This window comes from Triticum urartu, chromosome 6A, assembly GCF_056163025.1.
Source record: "Triticum urartu cultivar PI428250 chromosome 6A, HENAU_Tu73, whole genome shotgun sequence".
In the NCBI taxonomy this organism is placed as follows: domain Eukaryota; kingdom Viridiplantae; phylum Streptophyta; class Magnoliopsida; order Poales; family Poaceae; genus Triticum; species Triticum urartu.
Window position 1 is genome coordinate 557,328,778 of NC_141878.1, and position 16,099 is coordinate 557,344,876.

General features: G+C 45.7%; 1 protein-coding gene across 1 annotated transcript; it reads right to left on the reverse strand.

The window, feature by feature from the left end:
• Positions 1 to 14,043: 14,043 nt before the first annotated feature.
• LOC125514973 (E3 ubiquitin-protein ligase SINA-like 4) lies at positions 14,044 to 15,664 on the reverse strand. The gene is made up of 2 exons (XM_048680375.2): positions 15,121 to 15,664; positions 14,044 to 15,019 (listed from the first exon to the last, which is right to left on the reverse strand). Exons 1-2 carry the CDS (start codon positions 15,454 to 15,456, stop codon positions 14,312 to 14,314), a joined length of 1,044 nt encoding a protein of 347 aa, XP_048536332.1. The 5' UTR covers positions 15,457 to 15,664; the 3' UTR covers positions 14,044 to 14,311.
• Positions 15,665 to 16,099: the final 435 nt, after the last annotated feature.

Sequence of the window (16,099 nt, forward strand, 5' to 3'; positions counted from 1 at the left end):
ATGGATCTTTAAGAAGAAGATTGACGCTGATGGTAATGTTACTGTCTACAAAGCTCGACTTGTCGCAAAAGGTTTTCGGTAAGTTCAAGGGATTGACTACGATGAGACCTTCTCACCCGTAGTGATGCTTAAGTCCGTCCGAATCATGTTAGCGATTGCCACATTTTATGATTATGAAATTTGGCAGATGGATGTCAAAACTGCATTCCTGAATGGATTTCTGGAAGAAGATTTGTATATGATGCAACCGGAAGGTTTTATCGATCCAAAGGGAGCTAACAAAGTGTGCAAGCTCCAGCGATCCATTTATGGACTGGTACAAGCCTCTCGGAGTTGGAATAAACGTTTTGATAGTGTGATCAAAGCATTTGGTTTTATACAGACTTTCAGAGAAGCCTGTATTTACAAGAAAGTGAGTGGGAGCTCTGTAGCATTTCTGATATTATATGTGGATGACATATTGCTGATTGGAAATGATATAGAATTTCTGGATATCATAAAGGGATACTTGAATAAAAGTTTTTCAATGAAAGACCTCGGTGAAGCTGCTTACATATTAGGCATTAAGATCTATAGAGATAGATCAATACGCTTAATTGGACTTTCACAAAGCACATACCTTGACAAAATTTTGAAGAAGTTCAAAATGGATCAAGCAAAGAAAGGGTTCTTGCTTGTGTTACAAGGTGTGAAGTTGAGTAAGACTCAATGCCCGACCACTGCAGAAGATAGAGAGAATATGAAAGATGTTCCCTATGCATCAGCCATAGGATCTATCATGTATGCAATGCTGTATACCAGACCTGATGTGTGCCTTGCTATAAGTTTAGCAGGGAGGTACCAAAGTAATCCAGGAGTGGATCACTGGACAACGGTCAAGAACATCCTGAAATACCCGAAAAGGACTAAGGATATGTTTCTCGTATATGGAGGTGACAAAGAGCTCACCGTAAAAGGTTACGTTGATGCAAGCTTTGACACTGATCCGGACGATTCTAAATCGCAAACCGGATACCTGTTTACATTAAACGGTGGAGCTGTCAGTTGGTGCAGTTCTAAACAAAGCGTCGTAGTGGGATCTACATGTGAAGCGGAGTACATAGCTGCTTCGGAAGCAGCGAACGAAGGAGTCTGGATGAAGGAGTTCATATCCGATCTAGGTGTCATACCTAATGCATCGGGTCCAATGAAAATCTTTTGTGACAATACTGGTGCAATTGCCTTGGCAAAGGAATCCAGATTTCACAAAAGGACCAAACACATCAAGAGACGCTTCAACTCCATCCGGGATCTAGTCCAGGTGGGAGACATAGAGATTTGCAAGATACATACGGATCTGAATGTTGCAGACCCGTTGACTAAGCCTCTTCCACGAGCAAAACATGATCAGCACCAAGGCTCCATGGGTGTTAGAATCATTACAGTGTAATCTAGATTATTGACTCTAGTGCAAGTGGGAGACTGAAGGAAATATGCCCAAGAGGCAATAATAAAGTTATTATTTATTTCCTAATAATAATGATAAATGTTTATTATTCATGCTAGAATTGTATTAACCGGAAACATAATACATGTGTGAATACATAGACAAACAAAGTGTCACTAGTATGCCTCTACTTGACTAGCTCGTTAATCAAAGATGGTTATGTTTCCTGACCATGAACAATGAGTTGTTATTTGATTAACGAGGTCACATCATTAGTTGAATGATCTGATTGACATGACCCATTCCATTAGCTTAGCACCCGATCGTTTAGTATGTTGCTATTGCTTTCTTCATGACTTATACATGTTCCTATGACTATGAGATTATGCAACTCTCGTTTACCGGAGGAACACTTTGGGTGCTACCAAACGTCACAACGTAACTGGGTGATTATAAAGGAGCATTACAGGTGTCTCCAAAGGTAGATGTTGGGTTGGCGTATTTCGAGATTAGGATTTGTCACTCCGATTGTCGGAGAGGTATCTCTGGGCCCTCTCGGTAATACACATCACATAAGCCTTGCAAGCATTACAACTAATATGTTAGTTGTGAGATGATGTATTACGGAACGAGTAAAGAGACTTGCCGGTAACGAGATTGAACTAGGTATTGGATACCGACGATCGAATCTCGGGCAAGTAACATACCGATGACAAAGGGAACAACGTATGTTGTTATGCGGTCTGACCGATAAAGATCTTCGTAGAATATGTAGGAGCCAATATGGGCATCCAGGTCCCGCTATTGGTTATTGACCGGAGACATGTCTCGGTCATGTCTACATTGTTCTCGAACCCGTAGGGTCCGCACGCTTAAAGTTACGATGACAGTTACATTATGAGTTTATGCATTTTGATGTACCGAATGTTGTTCGGAGTCCCGGATGTGATCACGGACATGACGAGGAGTCTCGAAATGGTCGACACGTAAAGATTGATATATTGGAAGCCTATATTTGGATATCGGAAGTGTTCCGGGTGAAATCGGGACTTTACCGGATTACCGGGAGGTTACCGGAACCCCCCGGGAGCCATATGGGCCTTCATGGGCCTTAGTGGAAAGGAGAAAGGGGCAGCCCAAGGTGGCTGCGCACCTCCCCCCTCCCCTAGTCCTATTAGGACTAGGAGAAGGTGGCCGGCCCCCCTCTCTCTCTTTCCCCCTTTGGGGAATCCTAGTTGGAATAGGATTGGGGGGGGGGAGTCCTACTCCCGGAAGGAGTAGGACTCCTCCTGCTCCCTCCTCCTTGGCCGGCGCCCCCTCTGTTGGAAATATGCCCTAGAGGCAATAATAAATTGATTATTATTATATTTCCTTGTTCATGATAATCGTTTATTATCCATGCTATAATTGTATTGATAGGAAACTCAGATACATGTGTGGATACATAGACAACACCATGTCCCTAGTAAGCCTCTAGTTGACTAGCTCGTTGATCAATAGATGGTTACAGTTTCCTAACCATGGACATTGGATGTCGTTGATAACGGGATCACATCATTAGGAGAATGATGTGATGGACAAGACCCAATCCTAAGCATAGCACTAGATCGTGTAGTTCATATGCTATAGCTTTTCTAATGTCAAGTATCATTTCCTTAGACCATGAGATTGTGCAACTCCCGGATACCGTAGGAGTGCTTTGGGTGTATCAAACGTCACAACGTAACTGGGTGACTATAAAGGTGCATTACAGGTATCTCCGAAAGTGTCTGTTGGGTTGGCACGAATCGAGACTGGGATTTGTCACTCCGTGTAAGCGGAGAGGTATCTCTGGGCCCACTCGGTAGGACATCATCATATGCGCAATGTGACCAAGGAGTTGATCACGGGATGATGTGTTACGGAACGAGTAAAGAGACTTGCCGGTAACGAGATTGAACAAGGTATTGGATACCGACGATCGAATCTCGGGCAAGTAACATACCGATAGACAAAGGGAATTGTATACGGGATTGATTAAGTCCTTGACATCGTGGTTCATCCGATGAGATCATCGTGGAACATGTGGGAGCCATCATGGGTATCCAGATCCCGCTGTTGGTTATTGACCGGAGAATGTCTCAGTCATGTCTGCATGTCTCCCGAACCCGTAGGGTCTACACACTTAAGGTTCGGTGACGCTAGGGTTGTAGAGATATTAGTATGCGGTAACCCGAATGTTGTTCGGAGTCCCGGATGAGATCCCGGACGTCACGAGGAGTTCCGGAATGGTCCGGAGGTAAAGAATTATATATAGGAAGTGCTATTTCGGCCATCGGGACAAGTTTCGGGGTCATCGGTATTGTACCGGGACCACCGGAAGGGTCCCGGGGGTCCACCGGGTGGGGCCACCTGCCCCGGGGGGCCACATGGGCTGTAGGGGTTGTGCCTTGGCCTATATGGGCCAAGGGCACCAGCCCCAAGAGGCCCATGCGCCAAGAGAAGAGAAAAAGGGGAGAGTCCTAAAGGGAGAAGGCACCTCCGAGGTGCCTTGGGGAGGATGGACTCCTCCCCACCCTTGGCCGCACCCTTCCTTGGAGGAAGGGGCAAGGGCTGCGCCTCCCCCTCTCCCTTGGCCCTATATATAGTGGGGAAAAGGAGGAGCAAAGATACCTAAGGCCTGGCGCCTCCCTCTCCCTCCCGTGACACATCTTCCTCCTCCCGCAGCGCTTAGCGAAGCCCTGTTGGAATCCCGCTACTTCCACCACGCCGTCGTGCTGCTGGATCTCCATCAACCTCTCCCTCCTCCTTGCTTGATCAAGGAATGGGAGACGTCTCCGTTCCGTACGTGTGTTGAACGCGGAGGTGCCGTCCGTTCGGCGCTAGGATCATCGGTGATTTGAATCACGACGAGTACGACTCCATCAACCCCGTTCACTTGAACGCTTCCGCTTAGCGATCTACAAGGGTATGTAGATGCACTCTCCTTCCCCTCGTTGCTGGTTTCTCCATAGATAGATCTTGGTGACACGTAGGAAAATTTTGAATTTCTGCTACGTTCCCCAACAGTGGCATCATGAGCTAGGTCTATTGCGTAGATTCTATGCACGAGTAGAACACAAAGTAGTTGTGGGCGTTGATTTTGTTCAATATGCTTGCCGTTACTAGTCTTATCTTGATTCGGCGGCATCGTGGGATGAAGCGGCCCGGACCAACCTTACACGTACTCTTACGTGAGACCGGTTCCACCGACAAACATGCACTAGTTGCATAAGGTGGCTAGCGGGTGTCTGTCTCTCCTACTTTAGTCGGATCGGATTCGATGAAAAGGGTCCTTATGAAGGGTAAATAGCAATTGGCATATCACGTTGTGGTTTTGCGCAGGTAAGAAACGTTCTTGCTAGAAACCCATAGCAGCCACGTAAAACATGCAAACAACAATTAGAGGACGTCTAACTTGTTTTTGCAGGGTATGCTATGTGATGTGATATGGCCAAAAGGATGTGATGAATGATATATGTAATGTATGAGATTGATCATGTTCTTGTAATAGATGATCATGGAGCCCCAAGATGGAGATCAAAGGAGCTACATGATATTGGCCATATCATGTCACTATTTGATTGCATATGATGTTTATCATGTTTATACATCTTATTTGCTTAGATCGACGGTAGTAAATAAGATGATCCCTCATTAAAATTTCAAGAAGTGTTCTCCCCTAACTGTGCACCGTTGCTACAGTTCGTCGTTTCGAAGCACCACGTGATGATCGGGTGTGATAGATCCTTACGTTCACATACAACGGGTGTAAGACAGTTTTACACAGCAAATACACTTGGGGTTAACTTGATGAGCCTAGCATGTGCATAGACATGGCCTCGGAACACAGAAGACCGAAAGGTCGAGCATGAGTTGTATAGAAGATACGATCAACATGAAGATGTTCACCGACGTTGGCTAGTCCGTGTCACGTGATGATCGGACACGGCCTAGTTCACTCGGATCATGTAATCACTTAGATGACTAGAGGGATGTCTATCTAAGTGGGAGTTCATAAGATGAACTTAATTATCCTGAACATAGTCAAAAGGATTTTGCAAATTATGTCGTAGCTCACGCTATAGTTCTACTGTTTAGATATGATCCTAGAGAAAAAATTAGTTGAAAGTTGATAGTAGCAATTATGCGGACTAGGTCCGTAAACTGAGGATTGTCCTCATTGCTTCATAGAAGGCTTATGTCCTTAATGCACCGCTCAATGTGCTGAACCTCGAACGTTGTCTGTGGATGTTGCGAACATCTGACATACACGTTTTGATAACTACGTGATAGTTCAGTTAAACGGTTTAGAGTTGAGGCACCAAAGACGTTTTTTGAAACGTTGCGAAACATATGAGATGTTTTGAGGGCTGAAATTGGGATTTCAGGCTCGTGCCCACGTCAGAAGGTATAAGACCTCCGATGATTTTCTTAGCCTACAAACTAAGGAGAAAAGCTCAATTGTTGAACTTGTGCTCAGATTGTCTGAGTACAACAATCGCTTGAATCAAGTGGGAGTTGATCTTCCAGATGAGATAGTGATGTTTCTCCGAAGTCATTACCACCAAGCTGCTAGAGCTTCGTGATGAACTATAATATATCAGGGACATATATGATGATCCTTGAGATATTCGCGATGTTTGACACCGCGAAAGTAGAAATCAAGAAGGAGCATCAATTGTTGATGGTTGGTGAAACCACTAGTTTCAAGAAGGGCAAGGGAAAGAAGGGATACTTCATGAAACGGCAATTCAGCTGCCGCTCTAGTGAAGAAACCCAAGGTTGAACCCAAACCCGAGACTAAGTGCTTCTGTAATAAGGGGAACAGCCACTGGAGCAGAATTACCCTAGATACTTGGTGGATTAGAAGGCTGGCAAGGTCGATAGAAGTATATTGGATATACATTGTGTTGATGTGTACTTTACTAGTACTCCTAGTAGCACCAGGGTATTAGATACCGGTTCGGTTGCTAAGTGTTAGTAACTCGAAATAAAAGCTACGAAATAAATGGAGACTAGCTAAAGGTGAGCTGACGATATGTGTTGGAAGTGTTTCCAATGTTGATATGATCAAGCATCGCACTCTCCCTCTACCATCGAGATTGGTGTTTTGCGTTGAGCATAGACATGATTGGATTATGTCTATCGCAATACGGTTATTCATTTAAGGAGAATAATGGTTACTCTGTTTATTTGAATAATACCTTCAATGGTCTTGCACCTAAAATGAATGGATCATTGAATCTCGATCGTAGTGATACACATGTTCATGCCAAAAGATAGTAATGATAGTACCACCTACTTGTGGCACTGCCACATAAGTCATATCGGTATAAAACGCATGAAGAAGCTCCATGTTGATGGATCTTTGGGCTCACTCGTTTTGAAAAGTTTGAGGCATGCGAACCATGTCTATTGGTAGATATGCATGAAGAAACTCTATACAGATGGATCGTTTGGACTCACTTGATTTTGAATCACTTGAGACATGCAAATCATACCACATGGGCAAGATGACTGAAAGCCTCGTTTTTCAGTAAAATGGAACAAGAAAGCAACTTGTTGGAAGTAATACATTTTTGATGTGTGCAGTCCAATGAGTGCTGAGGCATGTAGTGGATATCATTATGTTCTTACTTCACAGATGATTTGAGTAAATGTTGAGTATATTTACTTGATGAATCACGAGTCTGAATTATTGAAAGGTTCAAGTAATTTCAGGGTGAAGTTGAAAGATAGTCGTGACAAGAGGATAAAATATCTATGATATGATCATAGAGATGAATATCTGAATTACGAGTTTGGCACAGAATTAAGACATTGTGGAAATTGTTTCACAACTGATACAGCCTGGAACACCATACTGTGATGGTGTGTCCGAACATCATAACAGCACCCTATTAGATATGATGCATACCATGATGTTTCTTATCGAATTACCACGATAGTTTATGGGTTAGGCATTAGAGACAACCACATTCACTTTAAATAGGGCACCACGTAATTCCGATGATATGACACCGTATGAACTATGGTTTAAAGAAACCTAAGCTGTCATTTCTTAAAAGTTTGGGGCTGCGACGCTTATGTGAAAAAGTTTCAGGCTGATAAGCTCGAACCCAAAGCGGATAAATGCATCTTCATAGGACACCCAAAACAGTTGGGTATACCTCCTATCTCAGATCCGAAAGCAATAAGGGATTGTTTCTAGAATCGGGTCCTTTCTCGAGGAAAAGTTTCTCTCGAAAGAATTGAGTGGGAGGATGGTGGAGACTTGACGAGGTTATTGAACCGTCACTTCAACCAGTGTATAGCAGGGCACAAAGAGTTGTTCCTGTGGCACCTACACCAATTGAAGTGGAAGCTTATGATAGTGATCATGAAACTTCGGATCAAGTCACTCCCAAACCTCGTGGGATGACAAGGATGCGTACTACTTCAGAGTGGTACGTAGTCCTGTCTTGGAAGTCATGTTGCTAGACAACAATGAACCTACGAGCTATGGAGAAGCGATGGTGGGCCCGGATTCCGATAAATGGCTTGAGACCATATAATCCGAGAGAGGATCCATATATGAAAACAAAGTGTAGACTTTGGAAGAACTACTTGATGGTCGTAAGGCTGTTAGGTACAGATGGATTTTAAAAGGAAGACGGACAATGATGGTAAATATCACCGTTAAGAAAGCTCGACTTGTCGTTAAGATGTTTTCCGACAAGTTCAAGGAGTTGACTACGGTGAGACTTTCTCACTCGTAGCGATGCTAAGAGTCTGTTGGAATTATATTAGCGATTACTGCATTATTTATGAAATCTTGCAGATAGGATGTCAAAACATTGTTTCCTCGACGATTTTCTTGAGGAAAGGTTGTATGTGATACAACCGGAAGGTTTTGTCAATCCTGAAAGATGCTAATAAGTATGCAAAGCTCCAGCAATCCTTCTGAGGACTGGAGTAAGCATCTCGGAGTTGGAATGTATGCTTTGATGAGATGATCAAAGATTTTGGGTGTATACAAAGTTTATGAGAAACTGGTATTTCCAAAGAAGTGAGTGGGAGCACTATGGAATTTCTGATGAGTATATGTTATGGATCAGAAATGACGTAGAATTTCTGGAAAGCATATAGGGTTATTTGGAAAGTGTTTTTCAATGGAAAGCCTGGATTAAGCTACTTGAACATTGAGCATCAAGATCTATACGGATAGATCAAAACGCTTAAAAGTACTTTCAAATGAGCACATACCTTGACATGATCTTGAAGGTGTTCAAGATGGATCAGTCAAAGGAGTTCTTGCCTGAGTTATAAGGTATGAAGTTAAGACTTAAAGCTCGACCACGGTAGAATAAAGAGAAAGGACGAAGGTCGTCCCCTATGCTTAAGACATAGGCTCTACAGTATGCTGTGCTGTGTACCGCACCTGAAGTGTGCCTTGCCATGAGTCAGTCAAGGGGTACAAGAGTGATCCAAGAATGGATCACAGTACAGCGGTCAAAGTTATCCTTAGTAACTAGTGGACTAAGGAATTTTTCTCGATTATGGAGGTGGTAAAAGAGTTCGTCGTAAAGGGTTACGTCGATGCAAGCTTAACACCTATCCGGATAGCTCTGAGTAGAGATACCGGATGCATATAATGGAGCAACAATTTAGAATAGCTCCAAGTAGAACAGTTATTTGGATTAGCTCCAAATAGAGCGTGATAGCTGCATCTAGGAGATGACATAGAGATTTGTAAAGCACACACGGATCTGAAAGGTTCAGACCCGTTGACTAAACCTCTCTCACAAGCAACATGATCAAACCTAAAACTCATTGAGTGTTAATCACATAGTGATGTGAACTAGACTACTAACTCTAGTAAACTCTTTGGATGTTGGTCACATGGCGATGTGACCTGTGAATGTTAATCACATTGCGATGTGAACTAAGATTATTGACTCTAGTGCAAGTGGGAGACTGTTGGAAATATGCCCTAGAGGCAATAATAAATTGATTATTATTATATTTCCTTGTTCATGATAATCGTTTATTATCCATGCTATAATTGTATTGATAGGAAACTCAGATACATGTGTGGATACATAGACAACACCATGTCCCTAGTAAGCCTCTAGTTGACTAGCTCGTTGATCAATAGATGGTTACATTTTCCTAACCATGGACATTGGATGTCGTTGATAACGGGATCACATCATTAGGAGAATGATGTGATGGACAAGACCCAATCCTAAGCATAGCACTAGATCGTGTAGTTCATATGCTATAGCTTTTCTAATGTCAAGTATCATTTCCTTAGACCATGAGATTGTGCAACTCCCGGATACCGTAGGAGTGCTTTGGGTGTATCAAACGTCACAACGTAACTGGGTGACTATAAAGGTGCATTACAGGTATCTCCGAAAGTGTCTGTTGGGTTGGCACGAATCGAGACTGGGATTTGTCACTCCGTGTAAGCGGAGAGGTATCTCTGGGCCCACTCGGTAGGACATCATCATATGCGCAATGTGACCAAGGAGTTGATCACGGGATGATGTGTTACGGAACGAGTAAAGAGACTTGCCGGTAACGAGATTGAACAAGGTATTGGATACCGACGATCGAATCTCGGGCAAGTAACATACCGATAGACAAAGGGAATTGTATACGGGATTGATTAAGTCCTTGACATCGTGGTTCATCCGATGAGATCATCGTGGAACATGTGGGAGCCATCATGGGTATCCAGATCCCGCTGTTGGTTATTGACCGGAGAATGTCTCGGTCATGTCTGCATGTCTCCCGAACCCGTAGGGTCTACACACTTAAGGTTCGGTGACGCTAGGGTTGTAGAGATATTAGTATGCGGTAACCCGAATGTTGTTCGGAGTCCCGGATGAGATCCCGGACGTCACGAGGAGTTCCGGAATGGTCCGGAGGTAAAGAATTATATATAGGAAGTGCTATTTCGGCCATCGGGACAAGTTTCGGGGTCATCGGTATTGTACCGGGACCACCGGAAGGGTCCCGGGGGTCCACCGGGTGGGGCCACCTGCCCCGGGGGGCCACATGGGCTGTAGGGGTTGTGCCTTGGCCTATATGGGCCAAGGGCACCAGCCCCAAGAGGCCCATGCGCCAAGAGAAGAGAAAAAGGGGAGAGTCCTAAAGGGAGAAGGCACCTCCGAGGTGCCTTGGGGAGGATGGACTCCTCCCCACCCTTGGCCGCACCCTTCCTTGGAGGAAGGGGCAAGGGCTGCGCCTCCCCCTCTCCCTTGGCCCTATATATAGTGGGGAAAAGGAGGAGCAAAGATACCTAAGGCCTGGCGCCTCCCTCTCCCTCCCGTGACACATCTTCCTCCTCCCGCAGCACTTAGCGAAGCCCTGTTGGAATCCCGCTACTTCCACCACGCCGTCGTGCTGCTGGATCTCCATCAACCTCTCCCTCCTCCTTGCTGGATCAAGGCATGGGAGACGTCTCCGTTCCGTACGTGTGTTGAACGCGGAGGTGCCGTCCGTTCGGCGCTAGGATCATCGGTGATTTGAATCACGACGAGTACGACTCCATCAACCCCGTTCACTTGAACGCTTCCGCTTAGCGATCTACAAGGGTATGTAGATGCACTCTCCTTCCCCTCGTTGCTGGTTTCTCCATAGATAGATCTTGGTGACACGTAGGAAAATTTTGAATTTCTGCTACGTTCCCCAACACCCTCCCCCCTTGGCTCCTTTATATACTGAGGTAGAGGCACCCTAGAACATACAAGTTGATCCACGTGATCTATTCCTTAGCCATGTGCGGTGCCCCCTGCCACCATATACCTCGATAATACTGTAGCGGAGTTTAGGCGAAGCCCTGCTGCTGTAGTTCATCAAGATCGTCACCACGCCGTCGTGCTGACGAAACTTTTCCCCGACACTTTGCTGGATCGGAGTCCGGGGATCGTCATCGAGCTGAACGTGTGCTCGAACTCGGAGGTGCCGTAGTTTCGGTGCTTGATCGGTTGGATCGTGAAGACGTACGACTACTTCCTCTACGTCGTGTCAGCGCTTCCGCAGTCGGTTTGCGTTGGGTACGTAGACAACACTCTCCCCTCTCGTTGCTATACATCACATGATCTTGCGTGTGCGTAGGAATTTTTTTAAAATTACTACGAAACCCAACAGCAGATAGGTCTAATCTAGTATTTGGATGCATTGACATAATTACTGACAAATGGGTCCCGCTCGTAAGTGCACATGTGGCAATAAAACCGGCCACATCAGCCAACATATTAGACTGTCATTATCTCCAAAATCTGTGGTCCAGTTGAGCCGAAACTTTCCTAGATTAGTATTGAATATATGTAGTATTTACTAAAATTATTTCACATTTTTCTGAAAATGTCAAAAAAATCCACACTTTTCTAAAATTGTTAACTTTTGAACCCAAATTTAAATGAAGCAAGTTCGGCATGAGATCACCAACACAAAAACATGGTAGATATTGTTCCCATTAGATTTTAGCATCAAGTAGCTGGCATGAAAGTTGGATAAAGGATAATAATCAGATATGTTGCTGAAACAAAATTTATACCGAGACAAGGGACAAGGCCTTAAACACATGTCAAAAATCAAGCACAGAACCTAAGTAATAACAACACAAACGTCCCAAAAAATAGGATCCTAAACAAAAATATGTCGATCAACGGCAAAATTTATCCCCCAAAATGTAAGGGTTTCATGAGGGAGAAGAAGACCTAGGAAGGTAGGGGAGAAGACGAGCATAGCTCAGGTGAGAGGGGGGGGGGGGGTGCTTACCCGACGATTGGGTAACGGCTCCATCACCACTGATGGGATGGTCGCCGCCGCTTGCTGTTCCCATGCGGAAACTCTGTGCTAGGTCGTTCCTCTCTGCTCCGAAAATATATTTTAGAGCACCTACACCTAGGCTCCTCTTATCTAGCCATCCATTCTTCCTATCAAGATCCGTGCAAGTACATTTATCTTTTTTGTTTATATCACATAGAATATGTCTTCAAGTTAAAACCTTTGCAGAACAGTAAAACTTTCTAGCTAAAATCTAGGATAGTTTTTTTAGATTTTTCCGCCCAACATAAATATAAAAAATAAGTTTTATTTGATTAATATATATATTTTTTAGTATTTATGTTGGACGAAAAATTCTGAAATTTTTATCTCACATTATAGTTAGTAAGTTTTGCTGCGCTGCAAAGTTTGAAGTTCAACTCTATATGAGAGAAACGAAAAAGAGAAAAAATGCATATACAAATTTAGTTGTCTCGCACAGATCTTAAAGCAATATTGGAGGACCAGAATAGCAGGGCATGGGTGCAAGTGCTCTAAAAATCTGCGTCCCTCTTTGCTCGAGCCACTATGTACGAGATGGTTGTGTCTTGTTTCATCGACATCGGCTTTCAGCCCATCTATTTTTGTGAGTCGGCTTCCAGCCCACTTATTAAATTGTTTTTTTAACTCTGGTCTTTTCACTTCTTGGTCTAATATACATTGGCTGATGTGGCCGGGTTTTATTGTCACGCGTGCACTTAGAAGCAGGACCCATTTGTCAGTAATTATGTCAATGCATCCAAATACTAAATTAGACCTATCTGCAACGTATTACATCAATATGTGGTATTTTCCTCTAATATACATTGGCTGATGTGGCCGGGTTTTATTGTCACGCGTGCACTTAGAAGCGGGACCCATTTGTCAGTAATTATGTCAATGCATCCAAATACTAGATTAGACCTATCTGCAACGTATTACACCAATATGTGGTATTTTCCGCAACAAACTCGTATAGTAGGTGTTTTGTGCAACACCAGCCCCAATAAGTGGTGGTTTGTGCAATTCCCTCCTCTTTAGAGCTCCGAAGCCATTTCAATTCTTGCTTCTGTCTATCAGCAGCAGTGAGCCCAAAATGCTCAGAGTGCTTATCTATTCCATCAAGTTTACATAAAATACCCCTTTTAACAGCTTTTGAAGATTTGAATTGCAAACTCAATGTTCCTTTCTATATGGAAATCATTATCCTTGCTGCTTGAGCAATCTGGATGTCTAGAAACAACAATGGAAGCACATATATCTTCTTGAGCTCACTTTAGTTGGATTAAGTTATTGCTCAACAACTAGTTTAACTCTCCTTTTGTGTATACATTTTTTCCTTTTCTTATTCGCTAGATTCTTTGGCTTGCCTTAAGTCATCTTGTATATTCTGGAACTTCTACAATTGATAAAAAACGGAGTAGAGCTATGCTCTACTGTTTCGTGTCAACAAAATTAGATGAAAAGAAACACCGACCTCCAATCTGCATCACTCAACTTAGCACACAACCCCCAAACCCTGCGATTATTACAGTAGACAGAAGCAGCGAGTCCTCAACCTCCAAGCACAAAGAAGAGAACAAATCCAAGCAGATTGAAAGAATAAACATTGCAAACAAGCATCATTCCAAAATACTCCACTTTGGAATGATAAGAGGAAATTATCGGCTGCAACTCCAATCAAACACCAAATTTCAGGGACAGATAATTCAACAGAACCAACATTGCAAACAAGTATCATTCCAAATACTCGATTTTGGAATGATAAGAGGAATTTATCTACTGCAACTCCAATCAAACACCAAATTTCACGGATAGATTCAACCGAACCAAGTCACCTTGAACACCAAACCCCAGTTCTCAACTGAACCCTGAATATTTGAGAGACTGGAAGCAACTTACCACCATACCTAAGCCAGGTAAACAAAGGTAATCCAATACTTCAACGAGACTAGAGGAGACACATATGTCTTCAGGACTACGTTGCTAAGGCAATCCAATACTTCAACGAGACTAGAGAAGACATATGTCTCCAGGGCTACATTGCTGATGCTTCTCTTGGGTTCAGGAACAGATGATCTTCGTCTTGCCGATACGGATGCACAGATGGAGCTCCTCCCCGTGCAGCATCTCCGGATACACGGGGACCGTGTCGCACTCCGGCTGCGCCAACACATCGAACTCGACGGGGGCCGAGCAGCTCGCCGCCACCTTCTTCTCAAGCTTCAGCCGGCGCGCCTCGTCTGGGCCAGCCACCTCGACGGAGGAGCTGTACACAGGCCCGGTGCCAACGTTACCCCTAACGCACACCACAGTGACGCGGCGGACGCCGCCGGCGCCCCCCACGGCCACGAGGAACACGGCGCCGTCCTCCGCGATCAGGAGGCCGCGGTCCTCGCACTGCTGCTCCGACGACTCCGGCACAGGGACGGCGAACCGGTGGTCCATCCCGTAGGTGATCCTATGGGCGGTCCAGGCGTGCCGGCCGGACAACTCCGTGAGATGACGCAGGAGGCCCGACGGGGGCCCCTTGTACCCGCACTCCGCGCAAGCGCAGGGCGCCCACGCGCACGCAGTCTCGTGCGCCGCCAGGTCGCGGTAGGCGACGGAGCTGGCGCACCCGAACTTGCGGAACGGGCACGGTACCCTGATGTAGCCGAAGAGGGCGTCCAGCTGGGCGTTGTGGACGAAGACGGCGGCCGGGTCCCCGCCACACGGGCGGCACTCGCCGGCGCCGCAGTCGCGGCACGCGACGTGCTGCACGCTGGTGCACTGCGGCCGGCGCGACACAAACTCATCAATCAATCAAATCTTGGCCATGACCAAGGCAGGCGGCTTGAAAGGGGAAATGTTTGGGCGCCTCGTTCGATTACCTGGTAGATGGGGGGCCTGAGGGGGCCATGGCAGAGGTCGCAGCGCATCCTGACCTGCTCCTCCTCCTCCTCCGCCGCGGCTATGGCCGCCGCGCCGCGCGCGAGCTCCAGCAGCCCGCCGTTCGCCTGCTCCTCGCGCTCGGATCTGGGCGACGGCAGCGTCTGGGCCGGGACCGGGCTGCGTGCCAGCGGCACCTCGACGCCCGGCTCGCTCTTCCTCGGGCGGCCCGGGCGCCGGATCGCCTCCGGCGGCGTGTTCTTCCTCGGGCGGCCCGGCCGCCGGCCCACTGTCGGCGGCGTCTTCACGTCCGCGGTGCTCTTCCTCTTGCCGCCCATCGCCGGCGGACGCTGCTACGCACCAGATTGGGCGTGGGAACCTCGGCGGAACTGGGGATTTGGGGTTGGCAGGATAGCAATGAAGGCTGGGATCTGGAGAGTTCAAGAAGGACTGGCTGAATCCCCGGCATTTCCTCCTATACGGAGAGAGAAGTAAAGGAGAAGAGCTACCAGCCCACACACGCCTAACGGCCCACTCTCTTTCTCAGGCCCAACGCCCAAGTGGTTAACAGTCAGGTCGTTGCTGCAGCTCACTCTAGCCTCAAAATATACTCCCTATATCCCATAATATAAGAACGTTTTTGACACTAGTGTAGTGTTAATATTTTTTTTATATTTTGAGACAGAGGGAGTATTTTAGAAAAAACAGCTCACTCTCATGTGACCTTTCACACAGTACGAGAACCCTTTGAACTCACCAAAATACTGACTTTTCGGTCACTAGGTGAATTTATAATCTAAAAGAAAAGCAGTTCAAGTGGAAGCGCAGATAAACACGTTTTTTTGGCCATCCGACCTTCATCGTGAATCGACGGTGGATCTGCTCCTCCGCGACTGTCACCCAAAGGCTGACCGGCACCCTGAGAAGCTCGGTTGTAGGTCCACTTGAGTCCGTTCGATATTTTGGCCCATTCCCCTCTTT

Coding starts and splice junctions, on each gene's coding strand:
- LOC125514973 (XM_048680375.2), bottom strand. CDS start 15,456: ATGGGCGGCAAGAGGAAGAGCACCGCGGACGTGAAGACGCCGCCGACA. Junction 15,020..15,120: donor TCAGGCCCCCCATCTACCAG/GTAATCGAACGA, acceptor CGCCGGCCGCAG/TGCACCAGCGTGCAGCACGT.